General features: G+C 48.5%; 1 protein-coding gene across 1 annotated transcript in view; it reads left to right on the top strand.

Annotated features, from left to right (window-relative positions):
* NECTIN1 (nectin cell adhesion molecule 1) overlaps positions 1-22,842 on the top strand; it is a 157,442-nt gene extending 134,600 nt beyond the window's left edge. The window contains exons 7-10 of the mRNA XM_044439659.1: positions 467-614; positions 2,339-2,429; positions 3,285-3,398; positions 22,621-22,842. Coding sequence (XP_044295594.1) covers positions 467-614; positions 2,339-2,429; positions 3,285-3,398; positions 22,621-22,842 — 575 coding nt within the window. The remainder of the gene's footprint in view (positions 1-466; positions 615-2,338; positions 2,430-3,284; positions 3,399-22,620) is intronic.
* The last annotated feature ends 3,664 nt before the right edge of the window (positions 22,843-26,506 follow it).

Here is a 26,506-nt window from a genome sequence, read left to right as displayed (position 1 = left end):
CAGATAAAGTCTGTATGTTCCTGAGCTAGCAGTGTGATTCACAGACCAATCACAATACGTTCAGCAGTGTGTGTTTGTTTGACAAATGTGTCCTTTTGCCAAATGTGCACAAGCCTGCTTTAATCAATTAGAGAAGTGTGCATACATTTCAAAGGTGTCATCAGTGGGTGTACATCTTGAGAACATTCTATGTGAAAAGAAGAGACGCCCGTGGGATGTGGACACAAGGCATAGATTTTGGGAACTTTCAATGAGTTTGAGTTTTCCTTGCACACACAACGATGCAGAGTTAGAGTAAAGCAGAAAAATGTATGCTTTGCATATCTTCGCAATGCACTTGGCATATCAATGTATGAAAAAAGTATGAAGCGACAGTTAAAATGCGAACATCATCTCAGTGCAGAGATGAGTCTGGAAATACCTTGCAGTTGTGGTTTATAGAACTTCTTTCTTTTCCTTATTATAGATAAGCCCTTGCCCCAGGGGGGCCCTGGAAGCATTTTTGGAATTCTGGGTGGTGTGATTGCAGCTGCTCTCATTATTGGTGTGGCTGTCACCGTCTTTGTTGTGTACAGACGACAGCAAAAGAGCCGTTCCGATGCGGACAATGACCTGTGAGTACTGTACTGCAGCCATCCCTGTCCCCCAGCAGGGGGAGGTGGCACATCTCACGACTCCTTGGGGTGATGAATGCATAGCTACCGATATCACGGGGTGTTACTCTGTGGACATTCTTCAGGTGGAATGGATTTGTTGTGCACCCCAAGTTATAGTGAGCAAGACAGCGCTGTCCATGGTGCTGTTCTTACAAGGCTGTTCTTGCATGCTGCTCTTAGGATGCTGTGTTTTATTCTATGTTGTCTTACTGTTAAACTGTCCCAAGACAATGGTAAGGGATGGTCTTAAAAAGGTTTTAGATCAATCAATCAATTAAATAAATAAGACTCATGAAAAGAGCAACCCAGTGGAACGGAACGACACTGGCTCTCCAGCCCAGTGCCAAGCAGTCGTTTTGCCACCTCTCTTTGAAGCCCCATTCAGCCATGAAGGTCACTGGGGGACTTCAGGCTGGTCACTGACTCTCAGCTTAACCTACCTCACAGGACTGTTGTGAGGATAAACCAGAGAGGAAGAGGACCATTCAAGCTGCCCTGAATTCACTGTGTGAAGAAAAAGGCAGGAAATCAATGCAAAAACAATTATAATAATACAAATCCTCTTTTAACCTCAAGCAGCAAACCATATTTGCACCTCCCCGAATGCAGTTTGCAAGCCTTCATCTCATCTTGTTCTTTTAACAGGGCCAGGCAGTCCATTACCAGCATTCAAAATGTTATTTCCCCTGGGAGATGGTGAATGCATCTCTCCTCCGCCTGCTCCAGCTTCTCTCAGCCTCCCTGGAGAATGGAGGGTTGGAAAAGCCATCACTGTTCATGACCTTTTTCTTTTTTTTAGTACTTCCCTTTCCCTACTTAGGTCCGATCCTGCCTGCATGCCAGTAGGGCACAGGTCCTGACTCACTGTCTCTGCATAGAGTTATTCTCTTCGTGGAGGATCTGGATATACTTAATTATATCTAGAGGGGAATCTGTTTTCATTTTGCAAAACTTGCTTGGGTAGGGGGAAGAACAGAGCACTCAAGCTACCATTCCCCTTCCTGCCCTAGACTCTGTTCCTGTTCGTACTGCATAGCAGCATGGACCATTGGTTAGCGTTCTGGACAAGGTTAGGCTTAAGCAGTTGAACTTAAAATGAGTCATGGTGACTGGCTGCCCTGATCCTACCTCCTGGGGTAGGTAATTCAGGACACGTAAGCCTGGGGAGGTGGACTGAATGCACTGTGCAAACACACCTAGTTCCTGAAGAAAGCAGTGCTGTTTTTTTAATAGGTGGAAAGCTGTGGGCAACCTCTTTTCCATGAGCCCTCTGCTTCCTGAACTCCCTCTTCAGGGCTGGAGGAATGGATAGGTAGAAGCAAGAGGGTCCCCAAAGGAAGTGTTCTTCCTCTCCCCCCATTCCTCTCTTTCCTATCAAGTGGTTTACTTGGCATGGGAAAGGAAATAGAGTTGCCAGGCAGGGGAGGGGGCACCTCTGCCTTGCTGGAAGGATCCCAGCTCTCGTCTCCAGTTTCTTCTTCCTCCTCTCACTGACTACCTTCTTCAGCCACACATTCCGAAATGCATTGAGCCAGTGATTTCGACAAAGCAGCCCAACACGCTCCAGAAGAGCTGGAGGGCAACGTGTCCAACGTATCCAGAGGGCAAGGCTGCCATGCTGTGGAAGGGGCATTGCAGAGGCCCTCTGCTGCCTTTCCAGCTACCCATTTCTTTTGCTACAGGATTGACCTCCCACCTTCCCACAAACCTGCTCCCCCACCTCCCAAGTGGAAGCAAGAGATGAAGAGTCACCTGACAGCAGACGATATCCAGGTACCTTCCACCTTGCTGGGCATTGTTTCTTCCCTAATATTGAAACAGTGATAGATTATGCAAATATATGTCAGGAAATCCTGGCCATCTGTTTTACGGAGCTCTTTCATCTGGGAAGACTTGGCAGGACAGCTGCACAGAGGTAGGACTGTGTTTTCCTAAAGTGGAACCTTCATAATTTCTTGGACTCCAGTGACCATCATTTCCAAGCTGCCAGGAATGATGGAGGTTGTAGTCCAGCCCATCTAGGCCACAGTTGTCCTAGAAATATAGGTGCATCCATTTGAATGACTGGCAGTCTTTTTAAGAAGAAGGTGGCGAATGTGGGCATCCACTGGCCCCACCAGGAGCAAACTATGCAAATGGCAAGGACACCCCACCCCACATCATCTGTAATCTCTGGAGGAAGAGATGGGAGAAAAGTCTGGGGGAAATTGTCTGCATCCTCTCCACCTGGCAACAATTTCTCAAAGCCATGGTGATGCCATTTCTACTCCTTGGAAGAGCAAAGGATGCAGCCGCCCTGCCAGTGTGGCAATCAATCCCTGTAGCCCAGAATCAGCAGGTCTGCGTGGCACCGTCGCATTTCAGTTCAGGCAGAGAGAGAGTGATCCCTTGATTAAACCAGGGTCTTAATGCACGCAAATTGTGGCATGTCCTCCCTAACAGTGGTGAAGAAGGAGAAGGACACATGGACTAGTGTAGGCCTCAGGCCTCTTCCTTGCTCGCTTCGCCATCCTTGATGGATGCTCCACTCTTCCCCCTTGCCTCTCTTTGGAAGAGCGCCTTCTTTTGCTGCTCAGGTGAGGAAGATTAATCTGCCCCTTGAACCTTGTTTCTCCCCACTAACCGCAGGTTGTGCACCTAGACAACATGAAGGAGCAAGAGGAGGAGATCCAGAAGTTGCCCCCACTGCCCCCCTACTATGACATGGCTGCCACGGAGACCACCCCTCATTCGGAGAAGCCGGTAAGGATGGAGGTGTGGTGAGGCTCAGCCTTTGGCTGTTTCCCGGCCGGGTGCTTTTCCATAATGCCTCTACAGGGTCCATGCCCCCTGGACATCAACAGGGAGGACAGTCTAGTTTAGACAGCTGCTGGTCTGTCTCTTCAAGCCAAGGTTCCCTATCCTCAGAAAAGTTTCTTTTTGCACCCAAACTCCTGCATTCACCTGCATTCCTGGCCAGATGTATTTTTTCCAGGAGAGAAGGAAGGAAGCCACAGCCTCACAAGGTCATGGGTGCCCATGTTTTCTGACTCTGCCACAGGCCAGGGGTGATGAGCAACAACCAGGGCAGTTCAGGGACCCCCTCTCGAGATCTAGGAAAGGGCCCGGTCCTGCCCAATGGAGTTCCATGAAGGCCTCAACATTGCCTTCAGCTTTGCCCATGATTGGCAAGTGAACCCTGAAAACATCTCCAGAATGGAGTTTGGTCCCTGAGCCAGAAGCAGTTCTGTCTCTCATCGATGATGAGTAGTGAGAAGAATTCCAGAGCACAGCTGCATTTGGTTGCCTGGGTCTTCACTTGGGAGATAATGGCACAGATGCCGCATCAAGGGGAGCAGAGCCCTGGACCAGGGACTTGGGGGCAGGCTGGGTGAGAAGGTGCCAGGAGCCAGATCCCAGCCCAAGACTGCCAGTCCCGTCTCCCCACTGTCGGCCCTGGCTGCCTTCTTTTCACACTGCTTCCAGCTCTGCACACATTGGCAAACCTCTGGCTGTTGGAGGCCCGCTCGCCCGCGGCAGTGCTCAGGTCCCCCAGGGAGAGCTTGGGCTGCGGGGGATCGAAAGAGCAGAGGGCTGCCCACCAGCCAGCATGCCCTGGGCTGGGAAGGCATCCACACAGAGTGTGTGAGGAGGCAGGGAGGGAGGGAGGGAGGGAGGGAGAAAAACCTTGGGCAGATGGCTTATCTGCCAGGCAGAGCGTGCTGGTGCTTGACTGTTAAATAAGGACAGTGCTTTTTGAAAAGACCTCGTTTTGTATGAATCTGTTCCAGCTCCAGACAGGATGAGGATAATGCAAAGCAGGAGCAGCAGCAGGGAGGTTGGGGGAGGGTCAGCGAATGCAGAAGCGAGCTGATGAAGGGGCAGGCAAGAGAACAGGGAGGCATATAGAGCAGGTAGAGCAAGATGGCTGCTCTCCATAGGCCAACGTGGGCTGGTTAGACCACATCCGTTCGTGTGATGGCACTGCTTGCTGGGCTGGCTCAGCCCCTTTCCTCCTGCGGTGCTCCATTAGCCCTCCTTAGCTTGCTGGATGACAGAACAAGGAACACGGGACTCTGTCAGACATTGGTCCCTTCGGCCTCTAATGGTCTGGCATCACTGAGAGCATCATTATCTCCTCACTCAGACTTCCCCAACCTGGCTCCCTCCAGAAGTTTTGGACTACAGTTCCCAACATGGCTGGCCATTGGCCATGCTGGCTGAGGCTAATGGGAGTTGAAGTCCATCACCTCTGAAGAGCACCAGTTTGGAGAAGATTGGCCTAAACTTGCCATTTCCATCCACTATATGGCCGAGGCAAACCGGAGGTAGTATTGTACAAAGCACTTCACTCACACAATGCCCTGTGAGGGAAGAACAAGCTGGGGATACAGAGATACATGAATGGGGACAAACATATTTGCTTCCTTAAAAGTGAAAACTGCCAGTATAAAGGAGGCAGTCTGGAACACAGCGCCAAGTTCTTTGTGAAGAGAGGAGGCGAGATCACAATTTTGCGATGAAATGCAATTTTGTTTGGCTGATTTAAAAAAAATGTAGGAAACCAAAGCTCTTTGGGAGCACAAAAGCAAAAAGTCAGTATAGCCCTCAATATGCTGCAATCCTTTCTTGCAACGTTGCCCATTTAAAGCTCCACCCCAGAATTGCCTGCATTGCAATAAAGGCTCCCAGTGAAATGGTTGGAGACACATTAGGGGAACGGTGGTCCTTAGGGAGCAAGAGCTGTTGTAGCCTGAGGGAGAGGAAGGAGGGGCGTAAAGAGGAAAGCGCACTATGCTCTCCGGGGATCACAGCGCTGGCCCATATTGCAAAGTTGTCGTAGGGATTACAGTTGATATGTGAAGTTCACAGATCACTTACAAATGTGTGATGAAAATGTTAAGGAAGAGGAATGGATGCCCTGCTTTTCCAAATGAGTTGTGCAGAGCCTCTTCATTTGGAAGGGAAATGAGATCTAATGCAAGAGTGTGCGAAAATGTACTTGTTTCTTGGGGTGATGACTGGTTTCACACCCCTGGGAAGCCAGTTAAAGTTCTGGGCCCTGGCGGAGGAAGAAACAGGTGGAGACAGGTGAAGAGCAAAGGTGGGAAAGAAGCATTTATGGAATGGCCACAGCTGATTGAAAGGGTAACCTTGGCACAAATCTGATCATAGCTGCCCGATCAGGCAAGGAAAAATTACAGTGCAGAGAAGGATTCAGAGTGGGAGGGGGGACGATGGTGCTTTGCCAGGAGCGGGGCAATCGCAGAGAATCGCTACAGACTCCCTTTGCATCCAATTCTTATTGATCATTTCAGGCCCCCAGCCAGTCCCTTTCCCTCCCCCAGGACTCCTTCATTCTGCTTAGCAAAAGAAGATGGATGATGAATCTGTTTCACTTGCCAAGACAGGTCCCTTCAAGTCAACCATCAGAACTACTGTGTGTACAACTCAGCCAGATATTTCTGCTCCTTCCTGAGCTGGGGGAAGGAGCACTCAGGGTAGCAGATTATTATGGGCTGCCCATTTCTCCTACTTGAGTGGGCAAGGCATCTTCTTTTCTTTTCTTTTCTCCTTGGGGGCTAATGTCAAATTGCGTGATGCCATTTGCTCTTTCTGTGCATTGAAGAATTATACATTGCCAGAAGAGAAAGTAGTCAAAGATGTGAGTTTGTGATGGAGCATTTGCATATGCTGGAGTTGGGTTGTTGGGGTATCCCTACAAAACAATGGGAAGGGGAGAGATAAATGACATTGTGTTGGGGGAAGGCTAAGACCTTTTCCTGTGGTGTTCTCCCCAATATCAGCTCTTTTAAAAAGTCCTTTTCCCCTTGGCCAGAAGGAAAGCCCACGGGGCAAAAAGTGGTGTTGGGGGAAGGGATCCGTTTTCTTTAACTGGCCTATTCCCACAACACCTCGTAGGGATCCAGCATGGCCTCCACTGGGCGGTGCCGCACCATGCCTACCTGTAGCCTGAGGTTCCTCCACGCCTTCATTCCATGCAGCTTGGTTTGCTGCTTTGACCGGCCTGGAGCTTCATTGGATGAAACTCTGCTGGCAAAGCAGTGGAGGTCGGGCTGGAGGGACCCATTCAGAGCTGGTCCTCTATTGATCTGAAGTCACTGGATGCATTTCTTGGACACTGATCTGCATCCTAGATGGCACCCCGGACTATCCAAGTCTCAAGACTCCCGCCACCGTCATTACTAGCACCCCAGATTCTCGAGTGGGCCCCAGTCCTACAGTGGAGTCCTAATGGCAGGAACTGAGAATCACACAAAGTCTCAGTCTGAGGAAGCTGCTGCTCACTGCCCTTTGCTCACCCTGGGCCTCGGCATGACCCAACTCGGCAGGTGGCATTTCCATCCCTCCTGCACCTCTCTGGAAGGAAGAACTTTTGTGCTGCATTTCTGCCCATTGGGCAGCAGGCACAGAAACAGGAGCCTTGAGCTGTGCAGTTCACCTCACGTCAAGGAGTGTACCCAAAGCATTCAGCTTTATCAAGTGACAGAGCAAAGCAGGGTCACCAAGTCCAGAAGAAAAGGCTGCTTGATGCATTTCCTCCATAAATCATCCCTCCTGGTAATACCCTCAAAAGTGTTTGTTATGGAGACATAAACTTTGTGGAATGGCCTCCCCACAGCTGCTGAATCGCTGCAAACCACCTGAGAAGGGGGAAAGGTTGCTCTGCAGTGCAAAACGTCTTGCAGGCTCTCCTGCAGGAAAAGATTCCCTATGGCAAAGGGTGGAGAAGGGTTCTGCAAAGGTCAGAAGAGGAGGGCCCTGGTAATGCAGCAATCCAGAGTAGATTCCGGTGAGCTTGGATCACATCTGACCTGTGCGTTCATCTGTGGATGGGCTTTCCAAATGACACAGATTTTGAAGACTTGCAGACTGCTCTTGTCCTTTGTTCTGGTGAGGTTGCACACCTTTGATACCGATGCACACGTGTGCCAGTGCACACTTAACACAAGCAGAGCACAATTCTTGTACATCCTGTAAAAATCTAATCCTCTCCGTGAGTAGAGGATGGAGCACAACATGCCGGACAACCAGTGACATACAAATAGAGTGCATTTAACCAAATCTGTGCATCCGATGTGGTCATCATGGAGAGATGAATTAAGCACATGAGCCTTTCTTGCCATCTGGAGCAGAGGCTGTCTCAGCAAGGCTGCTGCTACTTAATTTTGCAGTCATGCATGTTGAAAAAAAGGTATCCTGTCCGGGGGGGTGGGGGGAGCTTCCCCTCCTGCATTAGGAGCATCTGGGTCAGCGCCACCCCTGCCTGAGATTCTGGGATACTGCAGGGCAGCCAGACCACTAGGAAATGCTGCCTTTGCTGTCAGGGTCAGGCAACGGAGGAGACATTGTCCTGTCCAAAGATGATCTGGAATACGTGGGCTCAGATCTTTGGACACATCCTACCGCAGAGACTTAAGCTGGCTTAAGAGTCATGACCTCTCCCAAGGGAGCTCTGTGCAGTGCATAAATCCAAGATTAAGTGAGGCAGAGACTGAGCTGCACCAAGCACGGGGCTGAAAGGAGCAAGCAGGTCTGACGGCAGATGCTGGGAGGCCCCTGCTGCTCCTTCCGAGCCCCCTAGCAGTTCTCCTTGTGGAGAAACAGAACTGTGGGTCAACTGCACCCCCTAAGTGTTTAATCAATTTATTGTTAATTATAAGTTTCAGTAGAACAAAACACGAGATTTGAGTAGATCGGTTCAACATAAGCATCAACAGAAGTAGGTAAAATATGCATATATTATATTTATTAAACTTATACTCGGCATTGCTATCTCCATAGGAGGTAGCCCCATATGTATCTGTTTGGGAGATGCCTCTATATTCAAACATCCATTCAAATACTGAAAGCATTTTAAGGTCCCCAGTCCATTGAATTATAGGTGGCAAACATTTATCCTTTCAGTGTTGTGATTTCAGTCTCTCAGCTGCCAAAAGGGCAGGGAAAATCCACTTAGGCTGACTACACATTGACTTCCAGGAAGCCGGGAGATCATTTCAAAGCACATGCTTCAGTAAATACTAAAACGTGCTCCAGTGCCATGTTTATCCCCGGTCTGTGTGGGCCGAGGTGGGCAGGTAGCACCCCTTTGCATGGGCAGCCACAGGTTTTGGACCAGCAGGAGCTGTGCTCTGACTCTGCTCGCAGCTCACTGCATGGACTTGCTCCCGACGCACTGCAAGAGGCAGGCCCTCCACGTCGCCCACCTGGAAGACCTGAACAACTGCAGTGCACCGTCAGCAACATCCCGGTCCACACGCTTCCATATAGTTGTTGCCAGCATAGATACTTTCTTGTGCCATACAAAATTAGCAGGTTACCTTATTTCTTCTGCAAGCTTTCTATGTGCAGTTTTGAAAAATGGGGTAGAGTCTTTCAAGACACACACACACACACACACACACACACACACACACACACACACACAATCGGGAAGCTTATGGTGGTTTCAGTCGATGGCAGCCAGCTTTGCAGGGTTGTTGTTGTGAAGGCAAATGTTCTGAAGATTGCAAAGCCATTTCGAATTAGAGAGATGCTGTATAAGCGATTATACTTAGCAGGCAGATGCTCAGTTCCTCTATGTGATGTGGAATGACAGTTTACTGATCATTTTAAACCGTTTTTATCTCTCCCCCACTGTCATTCTTCTTCACTCCGTCTCCCTCACATGCCCTCCACCAACCCCTTTCTTTCTGACTCTTCTCTCCTCTTCTTTTCCTTTCTTGGCATGATCCCATCGGTTGCGTGTTTTGTCGGTGCGTGATGTCCATGTGTGTCCATCTCCCCACACACCCCCCTCCACCCCGTGTCTCCTCACACCATGCTCTGCCCCCCACATGGCCACCTCCATTCCCTCCCTCTCCCCGTGCCTCACTGCTCTCTCATCTCCAGAACCCAGGCAACAGCAAGGACTCCGACGTCCAATACGCCGAGTTGGACACCTCCGCTCTGGCGACGTCACCCAGCCCCAGGACTTCAATCCATGCTGGTGGAGACCTTGTTGAGTACGCTACCATCCAGGCTAATTTATGCTAGCTCATGACACTGTAGGCCTTTCCCCCCTCAGATTCTGGCCTCAAGGTACACAAAAGCAATGCACTTTGTCCCCACCCCACCGTCTTGGTGAAGTCCGGCTTGGTGTCTACCTTTCCCTTCCGTCTCTCCTCCCCTCTCCTCCACTGCACTGGTGGTGGGGCTGCTCCTTCTCATTTGAACTTCCCCCTCCCTCCCTCCCTCCCTCACCTGCAGCAGCATGCCTGTCCTTGTATCGGATGGTTTCCCCTTTGCTGTTGCTTGTTCCAAAGGAGCGAGGGCTCGGTCCAGCTTGGCTTCTCTGCTTGGTGCATGTCGCTTCAGGCAGCATGGCCCGACTTCCCAATTTGCACTGTAGAGTGGAGGAGAGGAAAAGAGAGGGCTGGGCAGGGGGATTTCTTTGGAGAGAGAGGGTCTCTTCTCCCTTTAAAGCAGAGAAAGGGAGAGCAACTTGACACTTTCCAAGGGGGCAGCTGAAGCGGTCGAGGAGGAGCTTGGCTTGCTGTTTGGAAGGGATGGAGTGGACCTGGGTGACATGCACGGTGAGGCAAATAGCAGAAAAAGGCAACATGGTGTTGGGGTGATCGCAAGAGAAGGTAGGCTGGTGCAGCAGCTGCTCCCCTGACCCAGCTTTGGGTGGAGGGTTCAGACTGGAGGGAAAGGTCATGCAAAGAAGAGGCTGGGATGAAGAAGCAGCCCAGATCATAGAATCACAGAAGAGCAGAGTTGGAAGGGGCCATGAAGGCACTGGGTCCAGCCTCTTGCTGTCGTAGGACAGCCATTTACACCATCCCACTCAGATGGCTGTCCAGTTTCACCTTGAATGTCTCCAGTGTGGGAGATCAACTGAACAAAAATCCCCACCGAAAGAAATCACAGAGGCTCTGCAGAGCTGGAGGACCTTGTGCCGCGTGAACTCGTAAACTCTTTGGAGGGCATGCAAGAAGTGAAGGAGGCCACAGAGTCTCTGGGTCAAGTATTAGGGGAAAGATCAGTGTGGGGGGAAACCATCACTGCTGCAGAGCCAGCCTACTCTGATTGCTTGGTTCCACTGAGCTCTTTGCCCAAATCTGAAACTTCTTCCCAGCTGTGCAGGCAACATGCTGGTTTCATCCTGCCACATCTGCAAGGAAAACCCTTCCCCACAATTCTACTCCTCAGCAGGAGTGAGAGGTGGTCCAGAGCCTGCTCCCACTCCAAAATGCAGCCTGCAAGCTCTCAGGGCCAAAGAAGGTGGCTGTTGAAATATGACCAAGGCTTAAGATGATGGAAAATATTCATTATGCCAAAAGAGGTGGGAATAGAGGGGATCCCAGCACATGCATTTCCCCAAAAGAACAATTTAAATTGCAAGTACTGTGGTTGGAAACTGAGCCCATAAAGAGGGGACCACTGGGGTGGGCTTTGAGAGCAGTGGGCATTGGGATACATGGCGTGAAGTACCTGCTTTCCTCTGTTATCTGGGAGGAGAGGGCACAGCTTTGAGTTCATGTGTTTCCACTGCCCCCAATGTGCATGCAGCTGCCGTCCTCAAAGGAATCGGGGAAGAAGATTCTCCAGCTCTGGCTCTGCCCATCAATGCCTTAACTGTGTATTCTTTTACAGCCTTCCCAGTTATTCAGTGTTGGATGTGGGGCTTGTAGAATGCCAGGACATAAAGCACTGAATTAGCTTTATCTAAAGGTCTTACGGCACCATCCTCAACAGGTTTAGGCAGGAAAATATCCTACAGCTGTGCTGGATGAGGCATGCTGGAGCTGTAAGATGGTTCCTGTCTAAACTCGCATTGGATTTTGTCCCAGAAACTTGAAAGGGGTTTCATTTCCCCCCTCAATATTTAGATCCTGAGATTTGACAACATCAGCATTTAAAATGTTGGAAATGTGTGGCCAGATTTTGAAGCTGAGCCATTTCATATACTAGCAGAGAGCTGGACGTAGAGATATAAGCAATATATTATGAAAGAAATAGATGCATTGTCAACAGGTTGGAATATTGAATTGACTGTATCCCTTCTTGAAATATTTGGACTGATTCAAAATGTGCTCCTTTTTTGAATCCGGCAGCAGAATTTGTGTTGCTGTGGTTAAAAATAAATGCACATTTGACACAAATATGTAAAATTGGGGATAAAAGCATAATCTTAAGGAAGGCATTACTGGTATGGAGAGAAAGAATAAGGCTACTTCCAAGCATTGGCAATGCCGCTATCCTAAAGCAAAGAGGGTGTGCTTCTTTCTAAAAGACTGTTGCTAGTCATATGTAAATTTATGCAGATTCATTTATTGAATGTCCCACCCCTTTCTCCAACCACTGAACAGAGAAACAGAGCAAGTCAGAATGGGCCTCCCAGGCTGGCTAGTCTGACCCCAGCTCCGATCATGACATGCCTACCATGTGCATGTCCGGCCCATTCCGTACCCTCAGGGTCCTAACCACCAGGAAGTGCTTCCTGGCAACCAAACTGAACCTCAGTTCCCTGAGCTTTGCTCCACTGGAACGTGTCCTGCCCTCCTTCGCAGGGGAAATCATGTTATGGTAACCCAGGTCTGGCATACTTTCCCCCCACTTGAAAAGATGGAAACACTTCGGACTGAGTTGCTAGGAGAAAAAGTTGTAAGAGACAATATGCTGATATTTTTGATGATATCTTGGTCCTGCCCAAATGGCATGAAGCCCTCAGGTTGAGAGAAGTCCTTCACCCTGGTTCAGCAGCTCTACATACCCTCACCAACGGCAGTGTGCCTCTTTTTTATCTGCCTGGCTTTATCCTCACTTTTGAGATAAAAGGAGAATTAATTTGCGTACGTGTGAAGATGAAAAAGAATCCCTTAGTTTTGGTGGAGCTCTGAAAAAGAAAAAAGAATTCTGCAGGGGAAGGAGGTTAAAAAAGCACACAACTTGCAGCTGGTCAAAATGGTGAAGTCCACCCAGGACAGGAGCCTGGATTCCACAGGATTCCAATACTAGAAGAAGCGACTCCTGAAGAACGCCTGCCCTCCTTGCTTCTCTAACGGTGCAGGAGCGTTGTCTCGGATTGTCTGCTAGATAGATGGACTGTGCTGCCAGTTATTGTCCCGGCTAAGGCTCCGGGGCCTCTCAAAGGAGCTTGCTGTGCTGACCTGAGCTGACTTGCCTCTCCATGCCCCAACCTGTTGACTTCTTCCATTCTGCCTGTTGAGTTCTTCCATTCAACCAGCTGTGAAAGGCAGGGCATTGATGATCTGGTTGACTGGCTTTCCCTGGGAGAAGTGGCAGCAGGGCTGTGGCCAGCCACCTGCAGTCCCATCCGTTTGTCTCCATCGGCAAGGCAGAACCCCCTTCCCAAATCGTATTTTGTGAACTTCCACGCTTGGAAGAGCAGGGGCCTCTTTCACGGAGACCTCCATCACTCCTTTCTGCTGGGGGGCGGGGGGTGCTTCTTAGATGTGCTGGCTGATGGACAGAGAGCGCCGCTTGGGGAACGGGCCCTTGTGAGATCTGGGTGGGGAAGGTGTTCCAGCTGGGTGGGCCTCCTCCATGCCTGCAGTTCCCTTTGTCTCCCTGCAAGGCCCTTAGCTCCCTAGAGCCTGCTGTGTGTGCTGTAGAAAGAGGGGATACGACCACAATAGGTAAGAACGCTTGCAACCAGCCTGACCCCAAGCAGCAAAAGTAACCTCTTTGTTTTATGGTGTCTTGCCGGTGGCCTGCATTCAGGATGAGGATCAAGGTCTTCGTAGACATAACAAGCGAGAGTGGACAGTAAGTTTCTTTCCTTTTTTTCTTTTCTTTTTTCCTTCTCTGGTGGATTTGGGGTGATGCTAGAGCAGTCTTTCTCAACCTGGATGTGTGAAACATCAAAACTTTAAATTTAGCCTAAAACTGCCAGGAAGTAGATTAAGGGTGAGCAGAAGTTTGAAGGGGGCAGTCCAGGGGACCCAGCTAGGTGGGGTGCAAGAAGTGGCTGGACACCTCTTGCCAACACCCCTCCTGGCAGCCACCATCTTTTAAATCTCACAATGCTGGGCAGATCTTTGTCATTGTGTGAAAGCAAAACGGCCACCACCACAACATGCCGGTCTCTGGTGGCAACCACCATTTTCCCTTCTGCAGCATGTGCCAGACCAATGTAAGATCTGGGGCATTGTGGGAAAGTCAAGTATGGCTGATGGAACTACATCTTCCGAGAGGGGCCACAGTTACCACCAGTGAGCTCAGCTAGACAAAACTACAGGGATGCTGCTTCTTGGAACCGTGTCCAATCAGCAGAGTGGGAAACATTTTGATCTGACTTGTGGGAAATAGTGCTGCAATGGGGAGAGATCCAAAGAGATGGGGCAAGAGATCATCCCCCTAAATCATCCTTCCCTTGCCAGGTGCTCTGCAAATGTGTTGGACTAGAACGCCCCCCCCCCCCGCCCGGCGTGTGCCAACCAGCAAGGCAATAGTCGGGGATGCTGAGAAGTGGAGTCCAAGCCCCTGCGGACCCACATTCTGTTGACCCCTTCCCTAGATCATGCCCCGTGTTAATTAGTGGGAGGTTGCACCGTTCATACAGCTTGTTTCAGACCCAGCCTCAGAAACTCATCACAGTCTCTTGCTCCGGGCCGCAGCCTTCCCTACTTGCACATTCACAACCAGGCAAGGCCACAAAGAGTGGCTGGAAACTTGCCCCCACTGTCCTGCGCCTCCTTCCACGTTCTTGGCTTTTCTCCCCCTGAGCCAAGAATTCGTCCCTCGTGAAACAGCTGAGATGAGTTTCTTCCTAATCCATCTTGGGAGGTCTTGCTTTTTATTATTATTATTCCAGAGGTGGATGGTTTTTATTGACAAAGAAAGGGTGGTAATCCTGCAAAATCCACATTTGGGAACCCTCCCAGTTCCTCTGAAGTAAGAAATAAAGCCAGTCATATGGCGCTTTGAAAATGTAATCTTGTTGCAGTGAAATTTCCCAGCTGAGACACATTTTGCAGAGACTGGAAAAATAATCTTCTCTCAGGGTTACTTTTAAAGAGTCTTGTTTCCTTCTGAGAGTTTCTCAGAAACCCCGGACACCAGAAGATGAATGCATGGCTTGTCAAGGATTCAGGGGAGTTGAAATTGGGAAAGAAAAGAAGGGGGCACCTGTCCCTATTTGCAGGCCCCAAAAGGGCCGTGTCTGATAACTCCAGTAGGGCACAGACCAATTCTCAGCTCTTGCCCTACTGGCCAAGGGGAGGCAGTGCAGCAGTTTAAGCTAGGATGCCCAGAATCTTCCTGGACCAGGAAATCATGTGACTCTTCAGTGAGCCACTCACATGCCACAGGTTGCGGTAAGGTCCTAAGCTCAGTTCCATTTCCTCGGTTTTAATCAGTTCACAGCTGGAAGGAATCTTTCCTCAGCAGATGGAAATGCTGCTAGAAGGAACTTCACCTTTCTAGTTTCACGTCTGATTGGAACAACCATCTGCAAATTAACCTTGAATGATTGCTCTAGTCGATATTCCATAGGAATTCCAGCTGTTCCCCTGGTAGAGCTGTTATGCTTTTCACAAGTGCATGGAAAGCAGAAACAGCTGCAGGAGACTTTTTGTTCAGTGGTGTTTTCAACTGTCTCTGCTCCTGAAGACTGGGAAGGAGTCACACAGTTAAATGCACAAGAGCCATAGCAGGCAGGCAGGCAGGCAGGCAGGGAGAAATGGGCAACCCAAGTGTTGTCGAGACTGGCATGTGAAAACATTTTAAACACAAGTCCACCAGACATTCAGAAAAGGACCACAACATTTTACATCCCACTTAAATTAATAATGGAAAAAAGATAATTAATTATATGGAATCACTTAGGAGATCAAGAAGGGGAAAAGAGCAGGGAAGGGGACAAGAGAAGAGACACTGGTGCCAGTTAAATTTAATTAGCTCATTACCCTTAATTTCATGCCAAACTTTGGTAAAAGGTAAATTAGGCTCAGGGAGATTCATGAAGAGTTTGGCAAAAGTGGCAGAGGGCTTGCAAGCTGGCTGATGCATTTAGCAAAAACCCCCACTGAATCGCTTTCCTCTTGCACTTGGAAATGAACTCCAGGATGCCTGCAGAGAGGAGCTGGCTCTGAAAATTGGAACAGTGCTGAAGGCAGATGGCGAGGGAAAAGGAGCTGCACACAGGGCTTGACAGATGTTGACCTGGAGAATGGGCACAGACTCATGGCTGGGATTGCATGTAGGGATGGCTGGGCATTTGCTGAGAGTCCACACCCCAGCAGGAGCCCGGCAACAGGGCCCCCTCCTGAATTTGTGCCTCCTTTCCACCCCTGCTCTCAGTCTGTTGCCCAGCCTCTTTCTCCAGCTTGGGTGGCTAGTGAGGAGCAGGGGCAGCCCCAATGCAGAGAAAGAGGGCCAGCCGCTAGGGCAGCCGGTGATGGAGGCAGTGAGGAAAGAAGGAAGCCCAGGGAGGGTGCCATGGCCAAGGCTTCTCCAAAACCTGGAGCTGGTGCTCCATAGACTCAATGTGGAGGCAGAGCCGTGCGGAAATGCACAGATCCCATCGCAGAGAGCATTCTGATGTGGAACTATTAAGCAGTCGTGGGTGGACAGAACATAGAATCATGGAACAGGAGAGCTGGAAGGGACCAGAAGGCCATCTGGTCCAAGCCCCTGCTGTTGCAGGACACCGAGTCACACCATCCCATTTAGATGCCGCAGAATGAAATAGTAGAATGGACTGTACCACGTTGAAAGGGCAGATGAATAGGGATGTCTTTTTGGAAGGTTCCCTGCACACACGCACACACATGCACAAACTCAAAGCAAAAAAAAAAAAAAATCTGCATACAAAAGCCAACACACCACAGGAAATGTTTCTGGCTTAAGGCTGCTCTGTGTCAGGCTACTTTTATACTTGACAAAAAAGGTGTTTGGTTTATTTTTAGTGCAGAAAACATTCAGAAATTATATCATTTCTCACAGTGCATACCTCACAGTATGAAGTGGTACATTCCGTTCTGCCAGGACTCTACCACCTCAGGTGGAGACAGCATCTTCACCTGCATTCATCAGGAGGCAGATAGGAAAACCCTCAAAGTTCCAAAGCTTGCAGTACTTTAAGTTACTAAGTAGAAGGCTGGGGGGAGATTAGAAGATGGCATTTTCCTTCTCAGCCTGAGGGTCTGTGAGTGATGCTGCCTATGAACACCAAATTCTCTCCATATGCAGTATCAGGATTGGAAGGACACAAACCGAGGCAATCTGAAGAAGTATTGCATGAGACTGGAATGCAAATACCAGCTTATGCAGTGGATGGGCAACATGCTTCACACTCAGAGGCTGCCTTGGAAACCCCAGCTAGAGCGGAAGGGCTGTGGCTCATTTGCATATTAATTTGTAATCAGCGGAGCAACTGCTCTTCATTGTCTGGCTGCTGGAGAAGCATATAATCTGGCTAACCCTGTGGCTGGCCTAGCCTTTGGCTTCCAGGGACAGGAGCTGGAATTTTAGGTGTCCTCATGAGCCCAACAGCCCAACAATCTAGTCCCCTGGCTAATGAAAATTCTGGCTATTATTAACTGCCCACACTGTCCTCTTCTCTTCTCTTCTCTTCTCTTCTCTTCTCTTCTCTTCTCTTCTCTTCTCTTCTCTTCTCTTCTCTTCTCTGAAAAATCATTGCATGTGAAAATACTGCAGAGTTTGAGGCCCTGTAGAAAAATTATCCCAATTGCTTACCTAAATGCAACACTCCCACCCAAGCGCAGGGAGAAAGCAAAAGAGGTAGTGCCGGGTGCAGAACGAAGCCTCCCAGAGAATCTCAGGTATTCTATTTAAGAGGAAATAAATACATTTCTAGCCCTCAGGACTGGAAAAGTTGGCTGAAATCAAAGATGTCACAGCCAGGGTGGGGCTTCAGAACACTCTCCCAATGAGTGGGATAGATTATGCGGGGGGGGGGAATAAAAATTGGTTAATACATTGTGATGATTAGGAATTGGGCAAAGTTGTTGGATTTGCCTAAGTTATGCAATTGCCAGATTTCAGCTAACCTTGGTGGTGACAGTGTTGTTTCTTCTTCCTCTTCCTCTTGGAATACATATGCACTTATTCACTGAGTTTTTCTCTGAGTTCTCACATCACTTTTCTGGAGGGGATCCCTCCACAATAGCCATACAATTGAGTTCCCCACCACCCGTATGTCCTGCCCACCCCCACCCCTTGCTTCATTTCTCTCTGTGGCTCCCACCAAGACTTTGAGTCGTGGCCCCCACCCAGGAGCATCTGCGCCTCCCCTTGGCCCACCACCCCAAGTGGAGGTGGTCCTCGTGGATGCCCCCTGCCTCTCGCAACCATTTGACTTTGCAGGCCTATCAATAAATCATGAGTGACATTTTGTCTTCGAAGTGTGCGGATTTTGTTTCCCCCAAAAAAACATCATCATGCAATATTTAGCCTGGAACTTGGCAGAAGGTGGAGCTGGCAGGTTTCCAATGGGTTGTTGTTTTTCTCTCTGTTCCTTCAAGCCTTTTCACCTGAGGAAAGAGAATCCAGGAACTTGGCACCGGGCAAAGCCCTTGGCAGGGTTTCTAAGGAGGTCATGGATAAGGAGGGAGAGAGGGAGGAAAGGAAGGAGTCAGAAAGTAGGACATGCATTAAGAAATCAAGGGAAACAATTTCAGAAGGGTGATTGCAAGCTGATCCAGTCCAGGAAAAGCACCACCCCATCCATATATAGAAGGAGACTTTGGGGTGACATCTTCCTTGGTAGATCAGAATTCGTGCTTTCAAGAAAATGTTGTGCACAGTGTCGAATGGCAGAACCCTTTCCACCCAAGACATTACCCATTTTGACAAAGAATATGCACAAGGCCTGGAGGAAACATCACTAGACTTCTTCCCATTGCTCTCTGCAAAATTCCTCAGGTGTTTTCTCCTGAGCAGGAAGATCTTACCTGCTTTGCCCATCAGATTCCTAAGAGCACATCCAAGGCCAGTGAGAGTCATTGAATGCCCACTGTGCACCTTGGCTTGATGCTTTCTTGGGCAAGGAAGGGCAGAATTCTCTAGAGATTAGTTGCTACTTGAACTGAAACGCTTTCTGCTTCCATCAAAATGTCTCAGGTGTTTTACTGCAGTATTAGCTTCCAAATTCACCATGGCATTTCACTTTTGGTGAAGTTCAGTGGTGGAAACTCTGTGAGCTTCAGTTATTCCTGCAGTCCCTTCACAGTACTGAGTTCCTCCTTGACTCTCTTCCTGCCCCATATCTTAATGCTAGCTGAAGTTATGTGGGAGTCAATGGGAAAGCAATAGCACAGCTTATGTGCAGTGCCGGGGTCCAGGGTAGGTGTGGCCAGGAAGCGGCTGAGGGCCCACCCCCAAGAGGGCCCCACTGGTAAAGCCCCCCTGGAGTTGCCCTCCTCTTCCTCTTTACAGCCTGCTTGTTCACCTGCCTCTCACTGTGGCCCAGACTCCAACGGTGGTCAGAAAGAGGAGAAAGGAATGCCGCTGCCTCTTTGGTTGTTGGCTCTTTTCCTGCAAAGTGAGCAAGTGGCAGCAATGATGAGGAAGGGGAGGAGGTAGTGGTGACAAGGATGGTGAGCAGGTAGACCTCTGGAGGCTCTCAGGAGGCTGCAAGACCCTGCAACCTATGCCAGGTCTAGAGACCATAAATCCTGTGGACTTGCCCTGTGAGCTTTGGGAAGAGGCTGAAAGCCCTCAAATGTAAGACGCTGAAGGCATGTTTCTTCCTTCTTTGGGGAGTGTGGGAAGCAGCATCCTCTCCTGATTGTGTCTCACAACAAGGTGGAAACCTGCTCTACTAATCGCCTATAGACAATGCAGCCCCTCTCTCCATCCCAACTGCCCGTGTTCTTATCCCAGTTTGTGCACCTTGCATTTGCCTGAGCTTTGGGGAATAAAACAGGGAGGGAGCGAGCGGGGAGGTGAGCATGATGTCAGCATGTGCAAATACATGCATGTCCTGCTGGTCCAGATATGCCTGGTCACCATCTGCCATTTGCTGCACAAGGCACTGCTGATTGTGGAAGCCGTTGTTCAGGGATGCCATCAGGTGTGCTCAGCGTGGCAGGCAACTTCTGCATAACGTAAAGGTGATACATGGAATTGTCAGCTAAAGGTATATTCCTGTCGCAACCTGGTCTTCAAAAAAAAGGTCCAAGGAGCAATTCACAAAGGTAGATCAGAGCAGGGTTGAGACAAATGAGAGGTTATAAAGGGGTGAGTTCCACGTCACACTGCTGCCATCAAGATGGCCTGGGATTACGTAGACTCCATGGTGTATCTCCATTTTGAGCAATTTCTTTTCCCAAGACTGTGCATTAATGATGTCTCTTGCTCTTCTGAATTGTTTGACTGAATTAAAGAAGAAAACAGAAGCTTTTGAAATGGGCTAAGCAGCAAGAACATTTAGCAATGAGCTTGTGTGTTACGTTGGCGTAAACTGGGATTTTTGGACTCTAGTCTGGGTAGAGATCAATATATATGAGTTATGGGAACCAGGTGTTCCTCCAGATATTCTTGGACTGTCACTTTCACCATCCCTCAACGTTGCCTATGCTGTCCAGGGTTGAAGGCAGTGGCCATCTAGCAACATCTGCAAGACACCAGTTTTACATCCCTGTTGTAAATGGATTTGCCACAACCTGTTTCTATTAACCGGGTACACCCAGCAAATTTTAAGGAGCAGTTGGGTTGAACCAGATCTCTTTTCCCAGTCCTGTGATCTGGTGGGAGCCATTGGCCATACCAGGGATCAAAGTGAAGACTTCATCATACAGTGCAAGTGGCCCATTCATGCCCCACTGCCAAAGCAGGAAGACTTAAAAGTCCTTGTTGAGAACCCTTTAATCACATTGGAAGTGCTGTAGGCTTTTTTTTACCTCCCAAGGCAGACATCAAATTCACATCAAAGTTCAGAACAGGTAAAAGTAGGTGGCAAACTGTACCAGTGGAATGCCTTTCAAGACTTCCACTCATTGCATTTAAAAAAAATCACCTCCAGATCCTAGATATTTTCTGAGCAAGAATTCTTCAAGTTTGCTTTGAATTTCAGTACAGCCAAACTTCATTTGCAACACTAAAGAGACCCATTCTTGCTTAGATTACATGGAACAGACCAAATTAAGCATGGGCGGGGTAATTTTGAGTAACTCTCACTTTAGGATAGAGTTTAGATCAAAAGTATTTTGGTCTAAACAAGGAAGAGACTTGGAATAAGTCACCAATCAATGGTAGACGAAATGGCAGAAATTTCTTGGGCATAAGTGGGAGAAGACATACTAGACTAAAATCTAGGGCCATCTTGTACTCTCTGCAGTGACAAACCTGAGTCCATTGGGTGCACACTTAACAGGGATCAAATCCTGGCAGTTCAGGTGGAACTCTATGATAGATTTAAGCTTTAAGGCTTCACTGTGTCACATTCACACGTAAACAGTTTCAGGCATGCTCTTTAAAATGATTAGGTTGTGCATCTTAACCAGGGCAAAAGGTAGATCTCTAGGTGTTTTGGACCTTGGCTTCCTGAAACTCCTGCCAACTTCACCAATAATCAGGATTGCTCGGAGCTGACATCCAAAACACTGGGAGAGTGCTTTCTGCCCAACCCAGTGGCTGCATGAAGAGGCCTAGAAGGGTAGGGTTTCACAGCAAAGCAAAGACAAGTTTGGCGGGTGAGAACATCAGAAAAGTCCAACTGGAGAAGACCAGCATTCTGCTTCCCAGAGTGGCCATCCACATGCCTCTGGGAATGCCTGTAGGAAGGACACAACATCAAAATCAAGAACCCACCACATTGCAGCTCTACAGAAAATAGTGCTCAGAGGTAGACATCCTTGAATACGTAGGTTCAGTGTGGCCGCCATGACTCCTGCTCCGTAAGTTGCTGAACCCCTTTTGAAGCCCTCCAAGTCTGTGGTCTTCACTACCAATGCCATGCATTTATTTTATCGTATCACTAACAAATCTGTCTATCAACAAAACACAGGACAGTGTATCTGAAAGAAAGCAAACGATCAAATATAAAGAACATAAATGAACATCCCATAAAAACAAGTGAAACTGCATTGAAATAAAAATGCAGGAGGGGAGCCCAAGGCCTGAAAAACAGTAAAACCTGTTTCTAAATCTTAAAAGACTGGGCAGCTGAAGAGTTCTTTATCAGATCGCCAGCTAGGCTGTAAGCTGAGTAAAGAAGGACTTAGCTCTTGTCTATCCCAAATGACCTGTCATGAGTTTTGTTGCATGGCATTGATAGAAGGTCTCCCCACATTTTCTTTACTACGGTAGCAGTTGTCATGTTTTCACAAGAGTAAGAACTCAATGGGTTTCCAGATAGGTGAGCCTAGTTTTGCAAGGTAATTCTCAGTTTTGATAGCTAGCAATAGGGATGAATTAAATTTGTCAGTTTTGGCTTATCTCCATTTCTCATTTTTTTCTTATCAGTTTAGCCTGTCCCATAGCTTGAGATTTTTTTTCTACAAGTGTTCATGTGAATCCATAAGCATTTTGTGAGGTTTTCTCCTGGTGCATTCATTCACGTATGCATTTTTTCTGGATAGACGCATTTTCACAATGAATTTTCCCAATACGATGCATTTTGAACATTACTTTATCTAATATGGGCACTTTTATTGGGATTCTTGGATTGCAGAACTCCATGACAAAATCCAGAAATGTGCGAATTTCAAGGATAACTGAGTTTCTATTCCCATAGTTGCTCAAAAGTGAGAAATCAAGTCAGGTGACATTATGAATCTGAACCAAATGGATTTCTTCCACATCCCTAGATAACAGCTCTGCAAATGCTTTATGATATATGGCGCTTTATAGAGAACAAAAGCTGCAGCCACTGGGGGTGCATAGTAATGACAGACCTGCCCTTTATGACACGTGCATCACAGTTATATTAAACCTGCAGTTTTACTCTCTGTTCGTCTTTATTCCTTTCCGTCTCTCTCTCCCACAGAACATTAGAAAGTGTCACTCAGAGATACCGGATGCGGGTGATTACCTAACCTGCCATTATTCACATGAAGAACAGAATCTGGAAAAAATACCTTATGTCTACACTCCCTTGTCTTACCTCCCAGAAGACGCCTACTCGTCCAGCCGCACCAGTGCTTCCTTTTGCTGCCCACCCCCTGGATCCAGAGCGCCTTACATCTGTCCCAAGGAACAGTATGTCTAAGAGAACCACACGCTAGCAAGCAATGGAGAAGAGGGAAACAGAGTCACATGTCTTCAGCTCTCACACATCAACAACTCATGCCCAGTCATTGGGATGTGTATGTGTGTGCGCTTGTGTGTGAGTGTGTGTGAGAGAGATGTGCTTCTCCTTTCTGTTGTTTCTTGCTTTTTTTAACTTTTTCTGTTGTTGAAAAGTCTTGATGCATCCGTACTTTTCACTGTTAGATGAAGGCTGCGACCCAACTCACACTCATTAGTGAGTAAGCACCACTGAACGCCATGGGACTCACATCTGAGTAAAATGCATTGGACTGTGGTGTAAGTCTCCACCTCGCTTGGTGAGAAACGTCCTTCCTCCGACCGTTGTGACTTCTCTGCCCCCAGGACGCCCACCCAGCCTTAGGCCTTTCCCCTTCCCCTCTAGGTTTGAACCTGTGCGCCTTCCAGACCAAACTGACTTTGCACCTTGGTGTACCTGGCCGCCTGCACCACTGTTCCCTGCTGGATGGAATGTGTCAGATTCCTGTGTCCACCAATAGTTCCCTGTTCACACAATTTTGCACTATGGCTCAATTCCCGGTTAACCTTAAATTCAACTGGCTAAAACCCTACCTGAAGCTTCATGCCCTGTTTCTCCTTCTGAATGCAAGACTAAGTCCTCCTTCAAGAATCATCTGGCTTATTGCCCCGCGCTTGTGCCTGTCTCGTTCATTTGTAGAAATGTGAGCCCCGTCCCAAGCAATGCAACAAGGCACGGCACGAGGGAGCTGCAGGTGAGGTCGAGAGTGTTGCAGGCGAAGCTCATCCGTGCTGAGGAAATTATGCAGGACTCTACCTTCACCCTGTTGGGTCCCATTTCTTTTTTTATTTAACCCAGAGGGGAATCAGCCCAAGATCATGGAAGGCAAGGTAGGACAGGAGCACGGAGGGATTCAACAAAAACCATTCCTTTGAACCAGGACCAAAAGAGGGGAAAGCCCTGAATTAGAGGGGGGGAGGGGTGTGTGTAAAACATTTATGTATTTATTTATTTCAGGCAAAAGGGGAAAAATTCAACAACCTCTCAGTTTTGCTATGCACATTTATCACTGGAAATCTCCAATAAACTCAGGCAGGTTGAAAAGAATGCACGTTTCAGGTAACCTCCTCGCTCTTAATGAAGGATGAAAGCCAATGCAGAATTAGGCCTATGGAAGCATTTTTGTTTTGTTGTTTGTTTTGTTGTTTTGTTCTGTTTCATCGTCTCCTTTAAACGGTTCCCTTAGTTCTGGCCCACATGTTCCTATATTTGAAGTGTGGGTGGGTGTGAGAACATGTGTACTTTCCTCAAACCTGCCAAGTGTTAGAGATTTAAGGAAATCCACCTCCATCTCATTGTCCATGTGCAATAAGATTGTATGTGGGGGTGGGGGGTAAGGAGCGGGAGTGAAGAGGGGTAGCTTGGGGAGCAGCGGGACGCAAGGGTGAGTATCAGCTAGGATTAATCTGAGACAGCGGAGAAGAAGCAGGACTGGACACGCCTACTCACGGTGTCTCTGCAGCTGAGACCATTTCTCCTTCCTGCTTATGGGTGTCCTTCTGCCACAAAGGCCTTGGGGCAAAGGATTCTCCTACCCCAAGCAACGATCCACCCCTATAAGCCATTAATCAGGTTTTCTGCCGTTACAGTGCTGCGTGTCTCACAGTATGAAGATGTTCTGCTGGGAGAAACAAGATGATAGGAACTGTCAGAACCTAGTTGAGTCAATGTTTATTTTTGTACCTATGGCTGGAGAAGGCTAATATTGTTCAATGCACTTTGGATCCCCTTGGATTTTCCACGCATTTCGGATCCTCACTTTGGAGTTCACCATGCCTGAAGTTTCCCTCCCACATCCTAAAGTTTAGCTTTACCATCCCAGCATTCACACACAAGCTAAACTGTCTTCACACTACCTCAGCCATTTCCTGCAAGCTGAAAAACTAAACCATGAGAAGCCAACGACTTGCAACCACCATGAGAGCAGGAACAAGATGGCAGCACTTCCCCTTGATGCATAGCCACTGCCAACTTCAGGCTCAGAGCCTGTGGTGCCATTTCCTGTCTGAGGCAGGAGACATGGGTGGGCCATCTGAGAAAACGTTAATATCAGGGTGAATGGTGCTCTTGGCTTTTCCTGCCATCAAGACCCAGCTGCCTCTGCAGAGCAAAGAAAAAGGGAGCTACACACTTCCTCACCCAAAGCTGGTGGTAACTCTTGTTGTTGTTAGTGAGGCCTTTGTTGACCATGGTGTGGAATGTTCCTTGGGGGAGGGGGAGGGGAGGGTATGAAAATATGTTAGCACTTTAAATATATGGCCCAAAATTAAATCCCAGCTTGATGAAATCATTCCAGTTATCTTGCTTGGTTGTTTGTACCCTGTTTGATGCTCCTTTTGCTCTGAGTTCTTCCTTCAGTGATGGACCCAAGTGCCACTTGACCTGTGCCAGTCATGACAACCCAACTCTCCTTAGGCAACCAAAACAGCCAAATGGGTGAAATGCATCACCATACTAAGGATCTCTGAACCATAGCCCACTCTTCCCCAGTGGGGTGCCCCCTGGTGCATTGGACTATGAGTCTTATACTTCCAAACCAGTATGAGCAGTGACCTTAGTCATGCAAGCACATGTCAGTTTGCTAGGCCTCCAGCTCTGCAAGCTGAGATTGAAAGAGGATGGGTGGAAAGAGCAGGGAATTCCCAGAGCCATGGCCAACTGGAGAAGAACCTCCATTTTCTGATGTTTCCAAGAGTGGGCCTCTGGACCTCCTGTGGAAGACCTCTATCAAACCAGACTTGTGCTGAAGTGTTGAACAATGCCAGGGAATTCCCTGGCTCAGCATTCAAATGCACTGAATTTGAAGCTGCTATGAAAATATGTCCAGGGAGGGAGCCCAAACCTCCTTTGAGCCAGTGGGCAATTTTGGGATTTTGAGAGTATGGCACGGATGCTTCCACAGGACGGCTGTCATGCCTGGGTGGTGCTTGCCCATTAACCAAGCTGCTGCCTGGTGGGGTAGGGTCGGGGCCTCCTGCAAAACGTTTCTTTCCTGGAAGAACTAGTGAGATGCAAAGCAAAAGAAGGTGCCCACAGAAAAGGCAGAGGTGAGCTCCAAAAGCACAACCCCACTTTTTTGAAACCAGTTGCAGAGGGTCCCGGAGGCCTGGCACTTCGCTTTGCAGCATTCCATTAAAAATGAATCAATACAAAAATCATGAGCGATAAGGGGCAGAGTGTCTTGGTGCCCCCTGAAGGGGTGTCCACAAGTGTATAGGTGCCCAAGGTCACAAGACTGGAGGCAGACCTCCAGCCCGCTCCCTCCCTCCCTCCCCTTGCCCTGCTCAGAGTATTTATAGGCACGGGGTGTAAAAGCCTCTTCATCTCAGAAATGCAAGTTGCCTTGGAAGCTGCACTGTGCTGCCAGCAGCCTGGCTCATATGGAGAGGAGCCCACTTTGCTTGGGGAAACGACCAAATAGAACCAGAGTCGCCCAATTCTGCCTGGGGTTGTCCAAAGCCAGTGCGCATGGCTATCCTAAACACCAGGAGGATGGCACTGAAGGAGGCTCCAGTTCTGCCAGGTTGACTGGCTGCATTGTTTTGCATTTGTAAAGGAAAGAGTCGGCTCTGGGCAGCACCAAGAA

The sequence above is a fragment of the Varanus komodoensis genome, unplaced genomic scaffold (genome assembly GCF_004798865.1).
Source record: "Varanus komodoensis strain SLA01 unplaced genomic scaffold, ASM479886v1 scaffold35, whole genome shotgun sequence".
Lineage (NCBI taxonomy): Eukaryota > Metazoa > Chordata > Lepidosauria > Squamata > Varanidae > Varanus > Varanus komodoensis.
Note: the sequence above shows the minus strand (reverse complement) of the source record. Positions and strands in the feature narration are given on the sequence as shown.